The following is a 17342-nucleotide window of genomic DNA, read 5'->3' on the forward strand; positions in this document are numbered from 1 at the left end:
AAAGTGAAATGTTGCGGTCCACTATAGACCCTGCCAGACTCACCAATATCTCCAGACAACTGAACAGTATCAGGCCATTAGCAAAACAGGTTCCTGTCTGCAGTGGCATGGTGTGCAAAGAAATAATTGACTAGAATGCAACTAAGTAATTACCAGTGACTGAGATTAATTCAATCATTCCACTAATCAGTTTTTGTTTTTCCCAGTGTGATGCCCTTAGTGCAAAGGGTAGGCCCAGATGTTAGTCCCATGCTTACTGTACCACTGGAACCAAGCTTCACTCAGTGGCATAACGAAACTTGAGGGGGCCCCCCTGCAGGATACGTGGAGGGGCCCCCTCCGAACTCAGTCTGGAGCTCTCTAGCCGAAGTGCAGTGCTGAGGGGGCCCCCTGGAGGTTGCAGGCCCCCCGCACCGCAGGGGCTGCGGGGGCCTGTGTTACGCCCCTAGCTTCACTCTACTGAAGAGCCCCAAATTGGCTGAAGCCAGTCAGAGGTTGCTAGTTTTTCAGGTCAAAGGGGTTCTGACCTGGCAATTCAGTCTGGACTGTTCCAATTGGAGAAGGATGATTTGCATGTGACCGGTTCCTGTCTGAGGTGGGCAAAAAAACTCAATGGATTGGAATACAGCCCCAGTAATTACCAGTGGCTGACATAAACTCAAGCATTCCAAATGTCATTTTTTAAGTTTTATTCAGATGGCAAAATAAGAGCCTGCTGTCAAAGCAAGCTCCATACTTCCCCTTTGTGTAACAACTAGTCGCCAACCTTTTGGCTTTGTCAATGCTTGATTTGTTTTGTCATAGTTTTTGCAAAACTTTAATATTGGGGAAACAGCTGGGCCCTCATCACTCTATAAAACATTGGGCCCGATTCAGAAAAGTAAAGTGAGCCGAAAGTCTAACTTTACGACTTTTGTTATTCATAAAGGGCATTTCCTACTCATAAATACCCTTTGTGAATACCAGAAGTTTAACTTTACGACTATTGGTATTTACAAAGGGCATTTAGGATTAGTAAATGGCCTTTGTGAATACCGAAAATCGTAAAGTTAGACTTTCGTCTTATTTTACCTTTGTGAATCGGGCCCATAGGCTAAAAGCAAAAAGATTTTATTCCTCTCAGAAAGCACACATCGCATTAGAGCCACACCTAATACAAGCATGGCAGTTAAACTTTATTCAGCAGCAGTAGTGGCTATTCAAAGGAGTGCAGCGGCGCGGTGGGGCAGGGCAGGGGAGGGGCAGGGTGGGTGGTAGTAAACTCCAGAATTGGGCTAAACGGAGTTAAGTAAAGAAATAAATAAAACAAATTACATTGCATGCGCTGCAACGCCAAATCGGCGATGCAGCACGCAATGTAATTCATTTTTTTAAATGTATTTCTTTACTCAACTCCGCTTAGCCCAATTCCGGAGTTTACTACCCCCCACCGTCCCCCTCCCCGCCCGCCCCACTGCCCCGCAGCACTCCCTCGAGGTGCCGCTACTGTTCGGCAGGCAAAATGCCATTTAAGTTACTGTTAAATAATCAATTACACACCTGGGCCAAATACAATCAGGACAATACGTTTACACATGTATGCACAAGAATACAATAATATCTAGTATCATAGAGTAGAACAAATCATCTAATCAATTAATGTACAGTATAACGCATAAAAAGCTTGGCCTATTCGGCAGAGGGCAGCCAATAAAGGCTAGCCCTATTCGAAAGAGAGCAGCCAATAAAATCCAATTATGCTAAGTAGATAACATTTTATAATAATTTAATATCATATTATGAGTCCATATCTTTTCATGACTGCTAGAACAAAATATATCCATATTTCAAAACAGGTTTAAATAATTGGCAGCCATATTATTCCAAATAGAGGTCTGAAATGCAGTACTAAAATCCATAAGAAATGTGTTACAATAGCATCCATGTGCTAGTAGCAAGATAGAGTTTAAAATTAGTTCGTTTCTTGAAGAAAATAAACTAGAAGAAGAAGTTGAACCTGATCATAAACAAAAACCTTTTTGTTTCCGTTATGTAAACAATGAGATTCAAGCATCACTATATTACAGCCTGCTTGCGAATGCACTCAAAATATTCAAAGTTTACCCCTTCAGGCACAACATTAATATGTTTTCATTTGGCATAACATAGCTTTCCTCCTTATTGGCCACATCCTGCCCAAATATAGAGCTACAGCAGAGGCATTAGATGGTCTAGGATCTGCCCTTAGTATTCTTAAAGCCTCCACATGGTTGAGTGTCCCTGTAAGAAAGTGGGGAAAGCGGCATTTTCATAATTGTAATTTAAAATCCAACTTCACCATAAGTTAGGATTTTTAATTACAATTTCAAACACAGCAAACACAAACTGGTTACCTGTTCCCATTTGGAAATGACATATTAAATGTAATAAGATAACTCCAATGTTAGTCTGTGGGAGAGGTAGGTCTTCAAGTGAAAAACGATTTTAAGAGTCTTTCCCTACCAGGACATGTACAACTTAAAGGTACATGTCCTACTTTTCAAATATATTCCACCCTGCCCTTTGGGTTGTCTAAGGCTTACCCTGGGTGTGATTTATATGTATTAAAAAGGAAGGTTTGGGCCTGGCAAAAGGTTAGTTTTGCCAGGTCACAATGGAAGGTAAAGCTGCACACACAGGCTGCAATGGCAAGCCTGAGACATGTTTAAAGTGCTGCTTACATGGGTGGCACAATCAGTGTTGCAAGCCCACTAGTAGCATTTAATTTACAGGGCCTGGGCACAGGTAGTGCCACTTTGCTAGGGACTTACACGTAAATTAAATATGCCAATTTGGTATAAACCAATCTTACCATGTTTTAAAGTGAGAGCACAAGCTCAAGTGATTAGAAGTGGTAAAGTATGCAGAGTCCCAAGGCCAGGAAAAACATATTCAGCAAAACAGGAGGTCTGAAGTCAAAAGGTTAAGGGGAAAACCACACCAAGGATGCCAGGTTGAACAGTACCCAGTTGCTTGCATATTGGTTTGATCAAAGCAAGCCTAGGATGTTTATAGGCAAAACAAGCATACATAACATGGGCTGGAGTTTCAGAGTGCATATTTTGAAACGGCATAAGGTAGGTGGATCAATAATAGTCAACCATATAGCAATAAACATATGAAGCGGAAAAGATCCATATCTGAACTATATATACTTTACTATCAAATGGACCTGTAATAAAATCAAGGTCGTATTCCAATCCACCAGTAAACTTAAAATCTGTAAAGGCTATTGGCAGAGAGCCCATGGTGGAATCCTGGGCATCTTTCTAGGCTGTGCAGGTCCAATATAGCTCTTTAATTCTCTCTTTACATGGTAGACACTCACTTGCGGGCGATTCCCAACGATCTTGCGGACCCAGGAGTTTCAGCAGTTTCTCAATATTTTTAAGTCAATTTAATTTGTGAAAACTATCCAGCTTTACTATTTGCCAGAGGGCCTCCAAATATATGAATAGTTCTGGTGTGGCTCTTAGTCTCCTCCAGAACAAAATTGGTCGAATTTTAGCTTTAACCCAAATTGATTTCCTCCCCATATCTAGTTTTAACGTGTATAATGGAGTGCTAGAGGGGATAGAAACAAAGGAGGCTTAGAATATCCTCCCTACTTATCGATCTAAATCCCTAACAGATCTTATCCAATATATAACCTTATTTTTAGTGCATCTTCATCTCCATATACCCTTGGGGAGGTGAGTTTTGGTATGTTACCCATATAAATCTGCAAATGTGTTGTAAGAAAGAACATCTTCTCACTGACAAGGGCGCACTTAATATACGATGAAACACGCTGGTTTCTTCATCAGTTTTATTTTTTATTCAAGATTTTTTAAAACTCCAAATGATAAGTTTCAAAGCTTTGTCAGTTCATATTAACAAAAATCTGTGCAGATCCCGAACAGCCCCTTTGTTTTGTATGGGGGCAAACCTCTTTTTATATCTTAGAGAAACATTATCTGGTGGACAATATCTGAGCATGCTTGCAGTAAGTAACCCCATGTTTTCTCATCCCAATCTCTTTTTGGTCCGTGTTGTGCTTGTTTGTAGGCCTTTGTCATAGTTGCAATCATTGCCAAGCCTTTAACTTAATATCCAGAGCTAACTGTCTTCTAGCCTGTCTGCATACCTTTTTAAACCAACTGTTAAGTTTTTCAGTTTTTTTCCCAGTGTATGGTCTTTTGACTAAAATATGAGATTATATGGTCAAAAAATCCATAGTATATTCATATAGCCTGCTTTAAGTTACCATTATTAGCAATTATATAACCTAAATTAGAGGTGGTACTTATTAAATTATGCTAAATAGCAATCAATGCATCTGGCCTTTTAACTGTGTTATTCCACTTAGGTAAGAGTTTATTGTTAGTTAGAAAAATATCTTTATTTGGCCTTTAATAGTGGAAATCAGTAGGACATTTTCCCCTAGATTAATGCCATATAAAGGTGTAGTGGATTATGATCCGTCTCAAGCCTCTCTTAAACTGTCATGTCCCTAACTTTATCCCATAGTCTGAGGTCAATCATAATTTAATCTGTGTGACTCTCAAAGTTGGAGCTGTTAAAAGTAAAAGGCCCTCTTCTGTTTGATCTTGTTCTACCATTTGTTGCTCTAAGACCATGCTACAATACAAGAGCTTTCGGCGCTCAGACAGGGACTGCGAACCTGTGCATGTTCTCTAACTGGCTGTACAATACAGTTGGGTGGAGAACATGCAGCGTGCGTTTGACAATTTGGCCAGTCCAAGACGGCCGGCCAAACTGTAATGCGCACTTAGAGAGTACCCACCACTCCCCCCTCCGGAAAAATAAATTGATAATAACATTGTTATTATCATTTGATTTTTACTTTTTGAACTACTGTGAGAGTAGTGGGGCGACGCTCCACCGCCTTAGCGGAGGAGCCGCCGCTGGCATGCATTCTGCAGAGCGAGAAATGCATGAGCACATTATAGCTCTTTTGGATTCTCCTTCTCCTCACCAGCAACATGGCCTTATGGTAGCTGTAGGCCCCGGGGCCCCAAATACAAGAGAAATTTCTTTCTGTAGCGCATCCCGCATAGTGGGAAACTAATGAGCTCTTTATAGCGCTGTGGCCCCTGCTTCTCCTCACCAGCAACAGGGGCTTATGGTGGCTGTAGTCTAGTGGAGCCAAAACACGCGTCTCTTGCTGCAGCGTGTCTCTAATAGAACTGCATACAGTGTGGATCAGTATCTTGTGAAAGGAAAAAAAAACATCAATAGTGAAGTAAGCCAATGGCTGAAGTGGGCTGACCCACTGACACATGTATGTGCTGCAGTGGGTGGAACTGAAATATGAATGGCTCAATAAAAGAGCGAAGGAGGAAGAGGGCTGGCTGAAAGCCCAAAAGTTACTATATTATACATGTGTAATTTTAGTAAAATCAAAAGAACGACCGACCTAAACTCACTTTCTCTTCCAGGGGAATACTCATCGAAGTCAAAGCACTGAATAATCCCTGCCAGGAGCATATACAAATATACATATATATGTGTATGTTTAGAACCACAAGTACATAGTACTTCCAAAACTTACATATATACATGTATATGCACATAAATATGCAGCCTATTACAGATCCAATAGACTAAAATGCAAAGATTACATGGATTTCTTTTGCAAGAAAATAATATCACATGTAAATAGTGTAATATAGAACATATACTGCAGTAGTGTTCAACAACAACCCTTTATTTTCATAAAAGAAAAATGGGTAATAGCAGGCAATTTGTTCTTAGGCTGCATAGATGAATAACCATCACAGTGTAATTAAAAACTGGCACCTTGCCTTTAAGGCTTCAGAGAACCTGGGCACCGTGCCTTTAAGACCTCCAGGAGCCCCTTGCTCCAATCATTCACCACAGGTGACAGTTAGGTCAGTTCTTTTTTCCGGCTCCTTCTTTGAGGATCCTGGAGCTTGAGCTCGGTCTTTTTTGACTTTTTCTAGTCAGAATTGGTTTTCTGCAACTTTTTTCGACATTTGCGTTTGCTGGCATTATTTTCTAACTCTTTTCTGACAATTTTACCATCTTTTCATGTCCGAAACGCTAGCTTTATTTAACAAATGTCCTTCCTGTGGGAAGAAAATGGCTAAATCTGACCCTCACTCTGTGTGTATTGTGTGTCTGCCATCCTCACACAATCCACAGAAGTGTTACTACTGCCAACAATTTTCGAAGAAATCTCTGCCTGACAGAGAAAAGACCAGACTCCATGCGTCAATGGAGAGAGGAAAAACCAAAAGTGGCCTTGAGAGTAATCCCAAGAAGCCCTCCTCTCATGGAAAACAGAAGAGGTGTTGATCTGCTTCCCCAGCTTCCAGAAGAAAGCAGATTCCAGAGTGCTCGCTGTTGGCGTCAAAATCAGAGTCAGAAAAACAAGTAAGTCACTCTACGACGTCGAGGGATAGATCGCAGTCGAAGCGACGAGAACCTCCGTTGACGAAAAGTAAGTCCACATCGAGGCATACTTCGGGCTCGAAGTATATGGGGGACGACAGACCAAAGTCGACATCGAAGCACCCATCGACGATGAGACACCGGTCGACGTCGAGATCTCCGCCTCCTTCACGAAGGTCGGCGTCGATCGGATCGCCGATGAGAACTCCCTCTCCGACCCACAGACGGTTGACGTGGAGGGCATGATCACCTGCGAGGAAGTCGGCGTAGAAGGTACCACGCACCTACCTGCGTTCGACGTCAAGAACACTGTCACGATCGCCGTCGAAGAGACCAACGTCGAGAGCATCACCGCAGAGACTCGAATCTTCAAGTGTGTCTCCACAGCAGTCGACGTCGGTGGTGGCATTGTCCAGGTCGTCATCGAGGCTTCGCTCGATGTCGAGGGAGAGAATTATCGCCACTTCAGGAGACACACCAGAGAAACCAAGATCGACGTCGAGAACACCGCGGTCAATGTCGAGAGAGGTGTCATCTTCTCCTGGGATCAACATTATACAGATCACACCGGAGGGATCTCTGGCTCCTAGAGAGAAGTCTTCTCCTACTAACAAATCTCCACGATGGCTAGAAGGTATACAACACTGGAAAGTGCCACCTAGTTTTCCGGGCTCGGAATTCTAAAAAGTCTCTTTCGCCATCCAGAGTCTCTGGGGGACCCCCTCCACCAGGTCTCCAAGAAGGTCTAGGTCTCCAGTGATACAGCGCTCAAGATGAAGAGGGCGCTCAAGATCTCGCCTTTCCCCTACTCCTAAAAGAAAACGTAGATCTCCATCATCAACCACGTCTACAAGGTCTTCCATTAGAGATTGCTTGCCTACTTTATCTACGTCATCTCCGTCCAGGGTGTCTCCGATTGATGATATCGGAACTTTAAATGAAATTCTCTGCACGGGTGCCAACAAGCTAAACATCACTATGTTTACACCTCCAGTTTCAACGTCAGTCATCTTTGATACCCTTCATCATAGGTCTTCAGCAAGGCCTCTGCTTCCCTTGGTTCCAGGTTTGCTAGAGCCAGCAATGCATACCTTCCTTACTCCGGCCACGGTGGGTTCAGCTTCCACACAGATTTCCAAAAAATATAAGGCTCCAGAACAGGACCTGCTTTTTCTTTGTGCTGACCCACTTCCAGACTCAATCATAGTGGCTGCCCCCAGAAAGGCACATTCGGCTACATCTTCCTCTACTGACCCACCAGAGAAGGACAGCAAAAATATGGATTCTCTAGGTAAACAAATGTGCAATACATCTGCTTCGTTAATGAAGGTGGCTAGTGCTTCTGCCCTGCTGGGTCGGTACGATTGGTCTCTCTGGGATTCTTTGGCGAGATTTACAGAGAAGCTACCGAAGGAGGATCAACAGGACTTCCAGGAGATCCTGCAAGAAGGCGGACTGGTAGCTAATCAGATCATCAGTGCAGCCGCAGATACATCTGCCTTGGCGGCCCATGGATACTCGCATGGTATTTGCTCCAGGTTATCAACATGGCTTTGTATTACGGGACTAAAACCGGATGCACAGAGAAAAATCACGAACCTTCCATTCAATGGATCCTCTCTGTTCGGTTCCCATGCGGACGACGAAATGTCCAAAAGGAAGAATGACTTGGACACTCTGAAAGCTGTTGGCGGAAAGAGTTTAGGCGTAGGTTCCTTTCCTATGATCGACGTTCCTTTCAACAGAGGGTTCAAACCCCTCATTGGAACATGCAAAATCAAGGTCAAGGTCAATCCAGGTCCCACTACCAGCAAAGAAGACCTGGACGAGGGTGAGGATCTACAAAACAGCAGTCTAATCCTCCTAAACAACCAGCAAAACAATGAGGGATGGCTTCCTCCATGCCCGTTGACCACTCCGGTGGGAGGAAGTGTTATGTTCCACCTGGAGGAGTGGGAGAAACTAAAAAGAACAAGTGGGTTTTGAATACTGTGCAGAATGGCTATCTGCTCAGGTTCAAATCTCCACCACCATCAGTTCCTCCACGGCAAAGGCCTCTTCGAGGACACCACTTATTACAAGCAGAAGTAAACGTTCTCCTCCAAAAACATGCCATAGAAAAGGTCCCTATTCCACAAAGAAAGCAGGGGATTTATTCTCGCTATTTTCTGGTGCAGAAAAGAGGTCCTACCAGAGAATACAGACCAATACTCGACTTGAGACTGCTAAACAAATATATTCGCAAAGAGAAGTTTTGAATGTTGGCTTTACATCAAATATTCCCTTAGCTCCATCAGGTAGACTGGATGTGTGGTATAGACCTACAGGACGCATACTTTCATGTTCCAGTGTCTCTAAAACATCGTAAATTCCTACAGTTTCAAGTGTCATCCCAACACTTTCAGTTCAAGGTTCTCCTGTTCGGGCTCAAATCAGCTCCCCGAATGTTTTCAAACTGCATGGCAGTGGTGGCAACTTTTCTTGGCAAGCAAAAGATATTCATATATCTTTACCTGGATGACTGGCTCTTGAAGAGCTCGTGACCTGCTCTGCTTCAGACTCATCTCTCGTACTGTCTTCAACTACTTAACAGGTTGGGTCTCCATGTAAACTACAAGAAATCAATCTTCAACCCATCTCAAAAGATCCACTACCTGGGTGCCTCACTGGATACCGCAAAAGCAAGCATGTGTTCTTCGGAGGAGAGGTTATCCTCAATTCTTGAGAAATGCTGCAACCTTCTTCTCACACAGTATCCCACAGTCAGACAGGTGTCATCACTGCTGGGATCAATGGCATCATGCATCTTCATCGTACCAAACGCCAAATTAAACATGCGTCCTTTGCAGCAATCTCTGGAGAACCAATGGATGCTGATATTGGGGCGCTGGGAGGATCAGGTGCTTCTCTACCAATGGGCCAAGGAATCCATCAAATGGTGGATGAAGCAATCCAATCTGATGAAGGGAGTTCCCTTTCACTTGGACCCTCCTACCCAGACGATAGTCACGGATGCTTCACTCCAGGGATGGGGTGCTCACATGGGTGCCTGTGGTCGGAGACAGAACAAAGTTACCATATCAATCTCTTGGAGATGAAAGCAGTACATTTGGCTCTCCAATCGTTGTACCCTTCACTCCAGTCTCAGTACCTTCTGATCCAAACGGACAACACCACCACCATGCATTACTTAAACAAACAGAGGGGACTCGATCGAGACCTCTTTCTCTAGAGTCTCAGAGCATCTGGAAGTAGCTTCTCACAAGAGACTTAAACATTTTGGCAATGCATCTCCCGGGGACTCTCAATGTCCAGGCGGACGCCTTAAGCAGAGAATTTGTCGAAGCTCACGACTGGGTTCTAAATGACAAAGTCTCTCAAAGCATCTTCCGAAACTGGGGAACGCCAGACATCGACCTGTTTGCAGTTGTGGTAAATGCAAAATGCCCCGTCTTCGCAATCAGGTTTCCCCATCCAGGCTCTCGGGGAAATGCCCTTTTGATAAAATGGTCTCAGACATTACTGTATGCCTTTCCACCAATTCCGTTGATTCCCACAGTGATCAACAAGTTTTACAGGGCCAATTCCAGAATGATTCTGATAGCCCCGGAATGGCCTTGTCAGTGGTGGTATCCGGATCTCCTTCTGCTATTGGACGTCCCCCACAGGAGGTTACCATGCCGTCCAGATCTATTTTCCAAGAACGAAGGGCAGGTGTTTCACCCCAATCTCTCATCTCTACGATTGACGGCATGGCTCCTGAAGTCCTTCAATACGGACACCTAGATTTGACTCCGGAATGCATGAACATTCTGAAAGAGGCCAAGAGACCTTCCACTAGATAATCCTATGCTTTTAAGTGGAAGCGTTTTTCCTTATGGTGCACGAACAATGGACATGATCCGGTCCGGGGTCAGGAACAGGTACTTTTACCTTATTTACTGCATTTGGCCAGATCTGGCCTTAAATTTTCCTCTATTAAGGTTCATCTTGCAGCTATAACAGCGTATAGAAAATCCCCTAATCAGATTTCCTTCTTCAAAATCCCTGTGGTCAAATATTTTCTCGAGGGATTAAGAAAGGTTTATCCTCCAGTTAGGGCTCCTTCTCCACCCTGGGAGCTCAAAATTGTTTTAGCGAAATTGATGGGTGCTCCATTTGAGCCTATTCACAGAGCTTCTTTGCAACATTTGACATGGAAAGCTGCTTTTCTAGTGGCTATCACCTCTGCTCGCAGAGTGAGAGAGATCGAGGTGCTATGCTGTAAAGAGCCCTATACTGTTTTTCATGCAAACAGTGGTTTTAAGAACACATCCGAGTTTTTTACCCAAAGTACTCTAATCAGTCAATCACCCTCCCCATGTTCTTTCCGAATCCTTCAAATCATCAGGAAAGGTCCCTCCACTCTTTGGACCTCAAAAGGGTTCTGAAGTTCTACTTAGATAAGACAAAGAGCTTGAGAAAAACGGACCAACTGTTTATAAACTACGGGTCCATAAATACTGGTTCTGCAGCTTCTAAAGGATCTGTCTCTAGGTGGATAGTGTCTTGTATATCCTTGTCCTATCAATTGGCCAATAGAGTCCTCCCTGGCAAGCCTAAGGACCATTCCACCAGGGGAAATGCTTCTACCACAGCTCTGCTTAGAAACATACCTATGGCAGAAATGTGTAAAGCAGCCACATACTTTCACGAGCCATTACTGTTTGGGCTCTGATACACAGGCGGATGCCCAATTCGGGCAAGGCTCATTCAAAAGTCTGTTTGGATGATTATGTATTAGTTGCTATGTTAAATGTTCTTTTTACTGTTTGCTTGTCCGCGAGGAAGTGGGTATGGGCTTGCTACTCTATTCAGTGCTTATGACTATTGATGATTATCCCCTGGAAGAGAAAGATAAGTTACTTACCTGTAATCCTAGTTCTCTTCCAGGGGTATACTCATCAAAGTCATAAGCAACCCTCCCGCCTCCCCGGACGAGCATTAACAGTAGGATAGTGTGTTGCTTGCATCTGATATCCTGGGTACTACATGTTGGTACGCCATACAAGAAGAATTGACCTAACTGTCACCTGTGGTGCATGATGGGAGCAAGGGGCTCCTGGAGGTCTTAAAGGCACAGTGTCCAGGTTCTCTGAAGCCTTAAAGGCAAGGTGCCAGTTTATTTTTATTACACTGTGATGATTATTAATCTATGCAGCCTAAGAACAAATTGCCAACTATTACCTGTTTTTCTTTTATGAAAATGAAGGGTTGTTGGTGAACACTACTGCAGTATATGTTCTATATTACACTATTTACATGTGATATTATTTCCTTGCAATAGAAATCCATGTAATCTTGGCATTTTAGTCTATTGGATCTGTAATAGGCTGCATATTTATGTGTATATACATGTATATATGTATGTTTTGGAAGTACTATGTATTTGTGGTTCTAAACATATATATGTATTTTTGTGTATGCTCCGGGGTCCCGCACGTGGGCGGGGATTATTCACTGCTTATGACTTTGATGAGTATACCCCCGGAAGAGAACTAGGATTGCAGGTAAGTAACTTATCCTTCCTTAGCGCTACTTTGCCATGAGCTGAGGTTTGCCTTGAGTGAAAAGTGAACTGTGCAAAATATGATTCATTCAATACCTACGCCTTGTTTAGTATTAGTTTCAACAAAGAGAGCAGGTGCCTGGGATAGGCGGCTTGCACGTGAGAGCGCTGGAATAGAGTTTTAAGCCTGGCACTATTATGTTCTGTGCTTAGAGTTTAAGGCACTGCGGTACATATCCCCATTAGCACATTTGAAATGAAGATTAGGCTGGTAGATTGTTGTAGTTGGAAAAGTTTCTGAAGTAACTGATTTCAAATAAGGCTCTGGGAGCAGAGAGAATTTGTGGCAAGACACCAACCGCAACAACAGCAGCTGATTGTTTTAAGCCCGAGCTGCAACATTACGAAATGAGTTTGCAATAACTGTGTTTGCAGGCCAATCACTTAGGCATGCTAAGTTCCTAGAATATAAAAATAAACACGGTTGGCATGGCATAAATCATTGGCTGTCAGTGCGTCAAGAGGAGTCATAAAAGATTAGGTATTTTCCTCGTATTGCGTGTTATTGTGCCGTTCATGTGCGGGGAGTTCTCATCTCGCGGGAATGCCCGCAATGGCTGGCAAACATGTGTGCCACGAGCCGCATTAACATTCATTAAAAGGGCACTTTCCTTCCAGTTCACGGATGACTTACTCCATCAGGAGCCCGAAGAAGCCCTGGGCGTACAAGTACGGGGGATCCCCTTAATTTAGCAAAGATGTGAGGTGCCGCGTTGCCGCGAGGGCCTGTCTGCGTCATCCTTCACTCTGGTGATTGATGTCGGAGTTATGTGCCCACCATGCCTCGTGCACGTGCAATTTACTCATTGATTACCCGCACCAACCAAAAAAAACTACGTTCTGAGGTTAAAAGAAAACGCACACCCACGATAGTGTGCACTAGAACAGACATATTTCCGGAGTCGTACGCCACCCCACGTGGTGTGCAAGTGAGCATGGCGAAGGCCTCCGCTTTCATGCCAGTTGATTGTCATTCCTCTAAAGTAATGGGGGAGATCCGCGCCTCAGGGAGCCATTTGCTTGCGTGTTCCTCCATTGATTTGGCGGTGACGTGGGTGCATATGTAAACCACACAGCTGTGAACCCCTTGATTATTTCAAAAGTAAAAAACCATGCACAGCACAAATTTTACTTGAGCTGATTTTGATTCTGATAAAGTGCTATGTTTACCACAGGGTTTCATGGCGCTTAAGAACCGCTACAGCTAGTAGAAAGAGGGCACAGGAAAGTCGGACACTCCTTACGAGAAAAGATGGGCGTAATAGCATTTCTGAAAGTCTACACATGTTTCATTTGTCTGAAACACAATAGTAGCTGATTCCGGAATTAGTGGCAAGGAACTTCAAGGAGCTACTTCTCATTTGAGCGCCTTTCATCGAAGCCGTTGGAAGCAGGAGCTGCGCTTGAGACGAAGAGCGCGAGCGGGTGTGTAATGCTGAAATACTCAGGCCAGGCGGGGCTGTTCTAGTTGGCACTTTGCAGTAATCTTTATACCCACCTGAGATGAACCTGTGTTTATTTGAGGTTCATTATAAAAAAAAGTGGCAGGCAGCGGGAAAGAGGGTTAAAAATTGTCACTGAAGAAGTGTGCCCCCAGAGTACCGGAGTATCAAATGAACAGTATTGATGGAACACGAGGACATCGAGGCCAGAGTATCGAAGATAAAATATTCGCAGGTAAGTCAGTCTAGATTTTTGATACCTAACTCCACATACATGCACCCAGGCGGTACATTTATCTTCAAGGCATGTAAATGTGGAGTTGCAATAGTAAATCTATACTTCCCTTTCGATATTTGGGCCCTCGATATTCCGTCTTCTGTATTAGTGTGCCACAAGATTGTTGGTGTCCGTATTCAGTAGTAGAATCCACTGAAGATTCGCAGATTGTGTGTGATTCACATTTACAGTTCCTGCAAAGGCTGTTTATTATCTCGCGCTTTGACAATTTTCGCCAAAATGTAACCTCTGAATTTAGTGTGACTGTGGTCCATCGGTCATTCAACGGCACCGCTGGGTCTCTACTTTTTTCCTGAATCCAGGTTATTTTAATTTCAGAGGGCATGATAGCGGTGGAGAGTTGGTGATAGGCTATTGCTTCAAGCCAGGGCTGTCTTGACAGCATTGTAGGCCCCCAGGGAAAGCAGTGCACTGGGCCCTGCCTACACAACCACTTACCGGAATAACAAGCATTGGCATAGCCAATAGGTCTCGCTTTTGGAACCTTATAAGTATTTATTTATGCAGCACAATATCCTTGGTGCAACAACATCAACTGTTGCATGGCTAAACAGGAGGGGATAGCTTGGGGGAGGGTGGTGGGAGGAATATGGAACAGGGGGAGCCAGCGCAATGTTAACTCTGTCCCGATGTTGACTACAGTGTGGGAGGCCTTTAAAGTTACTGTATCCCAAAAAGTGGTGGTATATTATGAGATATTTACAAAGGTCTCGGGAAATTGGAAAATGAGCTAAACAATCTAGAATCACAACTTGCTAATTCTCAAGGTACTGATCCGCGTGCTAAATTCAGGGACACACTTACCGAATACCCAACAAGCATTGGCCACGCGCGCGAGAACAAGCATCGCGGCACCGGCGCTTTACTTTGAACCTTAAAAGTAAAGCACGGGTGCCGCGATTATAGCAAAAGTAAAGAAATAGATTTTTTTTCTATTTCTTTACTTTTGTGAAAGTCATCACGATTTTAATGACCCGTGAAAGACTGCTGGCGGCCGGCTGCGCGCGTGCATGCTCGCATGAACGCAAGCGCTAGGCCAGCCAGCAGCACTTTGAAAACTTAACTACTAAATGTCTCTCCGAGCAGCGCATGCGCACTAACTCAGCGAGACCTAAAAATGTTTAATTGAAAATTTGTGTTAAATTCTAGTCTGCATGGGGCCCCTATGCTCGTGGGACCCACGGGCAACTGCCCAGCGTCCTTATGCGTTAAGACGGCACTGCTCAAAGCAAGGTTTGAAGCAGTGTTTATGCTGCCATTGTGGAGCTAGGCTAGACACCACACATTTCATTGGTAAATAACCCCCAAAGGCTAGAACAGAGCAGAATAATGGAGTGGCAAAACCAACACATTGGAAGAAAAAAAAATGCAGTGACAGGCAACAGCTGGGTCTCCACTCTCAGAGGGCATCACTGTGTGACTGCAGTTCAACTGATTATTGTAGAGTGCATATAGACAGCTCATAGTACTGGAGTCATGCTTTTAGGAATGTGCTATATTTCATGCATGCACAAGGACAGCAGCATGAGTATTCAATGTAGCTCCAACATAGAGAATGGTACGACTTTTGTTCGTCGACGTAAACCATTCTTGCAAGCTGCTCAGGCATGAGATTGTAACCAGAATTCTAGATTTGGTCAGTTTAGGATGAACAATTCACAGATAGTCAATAGAGCTGATTTACAATATGTTGAAGCAAAGCCAATATAAATTAATATAAAAATGTTTTTCTACTTACAGGCTATGGCATCATTTCAGAAGCACAATGTGTATCAGAAGACGGAGGCACAAATGCAACAGAAGAAAACGGGTTTTTCCAAAATGGCACCTTCGACCATTGTTTGACCCACATCCCTTCCATTTACAATGATACCTAAAATTTGCATAATTGTCCTTTCTTGTTAAAAATCTGACTGTAATCAGCACATATTACCAAAAGCGATGCATAGTACATGTACTGTATCCACTGTGTAGTCCCATATGAATTTCTAAAAAATCAAGCACCTCACATTTACCGATAATGTTTTATACGCAAGACTATATAAGGGAAATATTGGAATTTTTAACTTTGCTTTGGCACTTTGAATCTGATGCTTTAAGTGTATTAAACATCTAAGAAGCCTTCTCGTATATGTTAAAAAGATAAACTGTAAATGTAACTTATATGAAAGAAACCTCTAAAGATCTTTTCCTGCCTGAAAAATATGCTTTATATTTGAGAATGTCTACATGTACAATCAACTGTTTTTACCTGTACTGCACTTGACGTTTTATATCATTGTTTTTTGATGTTTGTTTTATTATTTTATATCGCTGACCTCATGTATATAAATGTACAGAACTCTTCTCTATTTTATCAGTTGTTTTTTGTATTTCCAATTTTGCAAGAAAATATTAAAAACTGGAAAGAAATATGTGATTATTTAATATACTTAAATGTCTTGTTTTCAGTGGTCCAAACAAAGAGATGCATTGCACAAGTTGTCATACATAAATATTCGATCCTTGCCACAGTACATTAAGAAACTCATATGAAGGACCATACCACTCCCATTTAGGGGGCAACCAGGAATTTGTGCCCAAAACTGGATTCCAGCTCGGAGGGCCATTGTGCTCCATAGGGTGAGGTTTTTACCCTGATGACTTTTTTCCAGCTGAAATCTGTCGATAGTCATTTCAGCAAGCAATTACGACAAATTTTAGGTTGCTCCCCTTGGTTGGGATAACGTTGCACATTATTGTCCATTGGGAGGACCAAAATTCTTAATGATGCAGAAATTGTGGCTACGGCTAATTTCTGCACCCCACAGTATTGCACACTGAGGGTGTACAATCACTACTCGAAAGTAGAGTACGAGTTAGAATGAGAGCTTTAGTCAGGAACACTGGAATTAGGTGGCATGGGCGGACCAAATTATGCAGTAGGGTTGACTGAATTATGCACCAGGAGAAGGCATATTAAGTGACGCAGCGTGGCACAGTCTGTGATATTGTTAGTTCATTGCTTTGTCATTTTTAGACATGTTAACGTTGCCTGGAAAAAGTTTCCACCTCAATAGTATAATATTTACTCCCAAATACAGCAAAAGGGAACTGAAAAGTGACCAGTCAACCTTTGCAGAAGAACTTGCACTGTGCAGCAACATATGCTCAGGGCCGTTTCTAGGTGTTTTGCCGTCCTAGGCGAGAATTGGAAAATGCCGCCCCCCCTTTTACTACAATCACTCTCTCCCCCTGTCATCCAGGCTAGAGAGGCACACCCCCAACTACTGCCAAACCCTTCTATGTTACTCTCATTTACTATCAGGAAACACGATCACAACAGTCAGTCCTGCAAACGACCTCAACGAAAGGCCCAGGCCAGACCGTTAGCCATACACTCACAGAACTATGTACACAGATGCCCAATAGAGCTTTGTGTTAAAATACCATGAGGCGTCAAGTGCACCTCGTTTTCTAAACCATAAACAACAAAAATAGTAACTTGCATTGCTCACTCACACAGTACCTGGATATGCTGGTAACTTTTGATCTATTTGAGCTGATTATGCAGAAGATG

The 17342-nt window shown here is 43.3% G+C and overlaps 1 protein-coding gene across 1 annotated transcript in view; it reads left to right on the forward strand.

Moving 5' to 3' along the window:
* Nucleotides 1-16188, forward strand: part of GLIS1 (GLIS family zinc finger 1) — a 1425682-nt gene extending 1409494 nt beyond the window's left edge. The window contains exon 10 of the mRNA XM_085602586.1: nt 15524-16188. Coding sequence (XP_085458712.1) covers nt 15524-15660 — 137 coding nt within the window. The 3' untranslated portion in view covers nt 15661-16188. The remainder of the gene's footprint in view (nt 1-15523) is intronic.
* Nucleotides 16189-17342: the final 1154 nt, after the last annotated feature.

This window comes from Triturus cristatus, chromosome 4_2, assembly GCF_964204655.1.
Source record: "Triturus cristatus chromosome 4_2, aTriCri1.1, whole genome shotgun sequence".
In the NCBI taxonomy this organism is placed as follows: domain Eukaryota; kingdom Metazoa; phylum Chordata; class Amphibia; order Caudata; family Salamandridae; genus Triturus; species Triturus cristatus.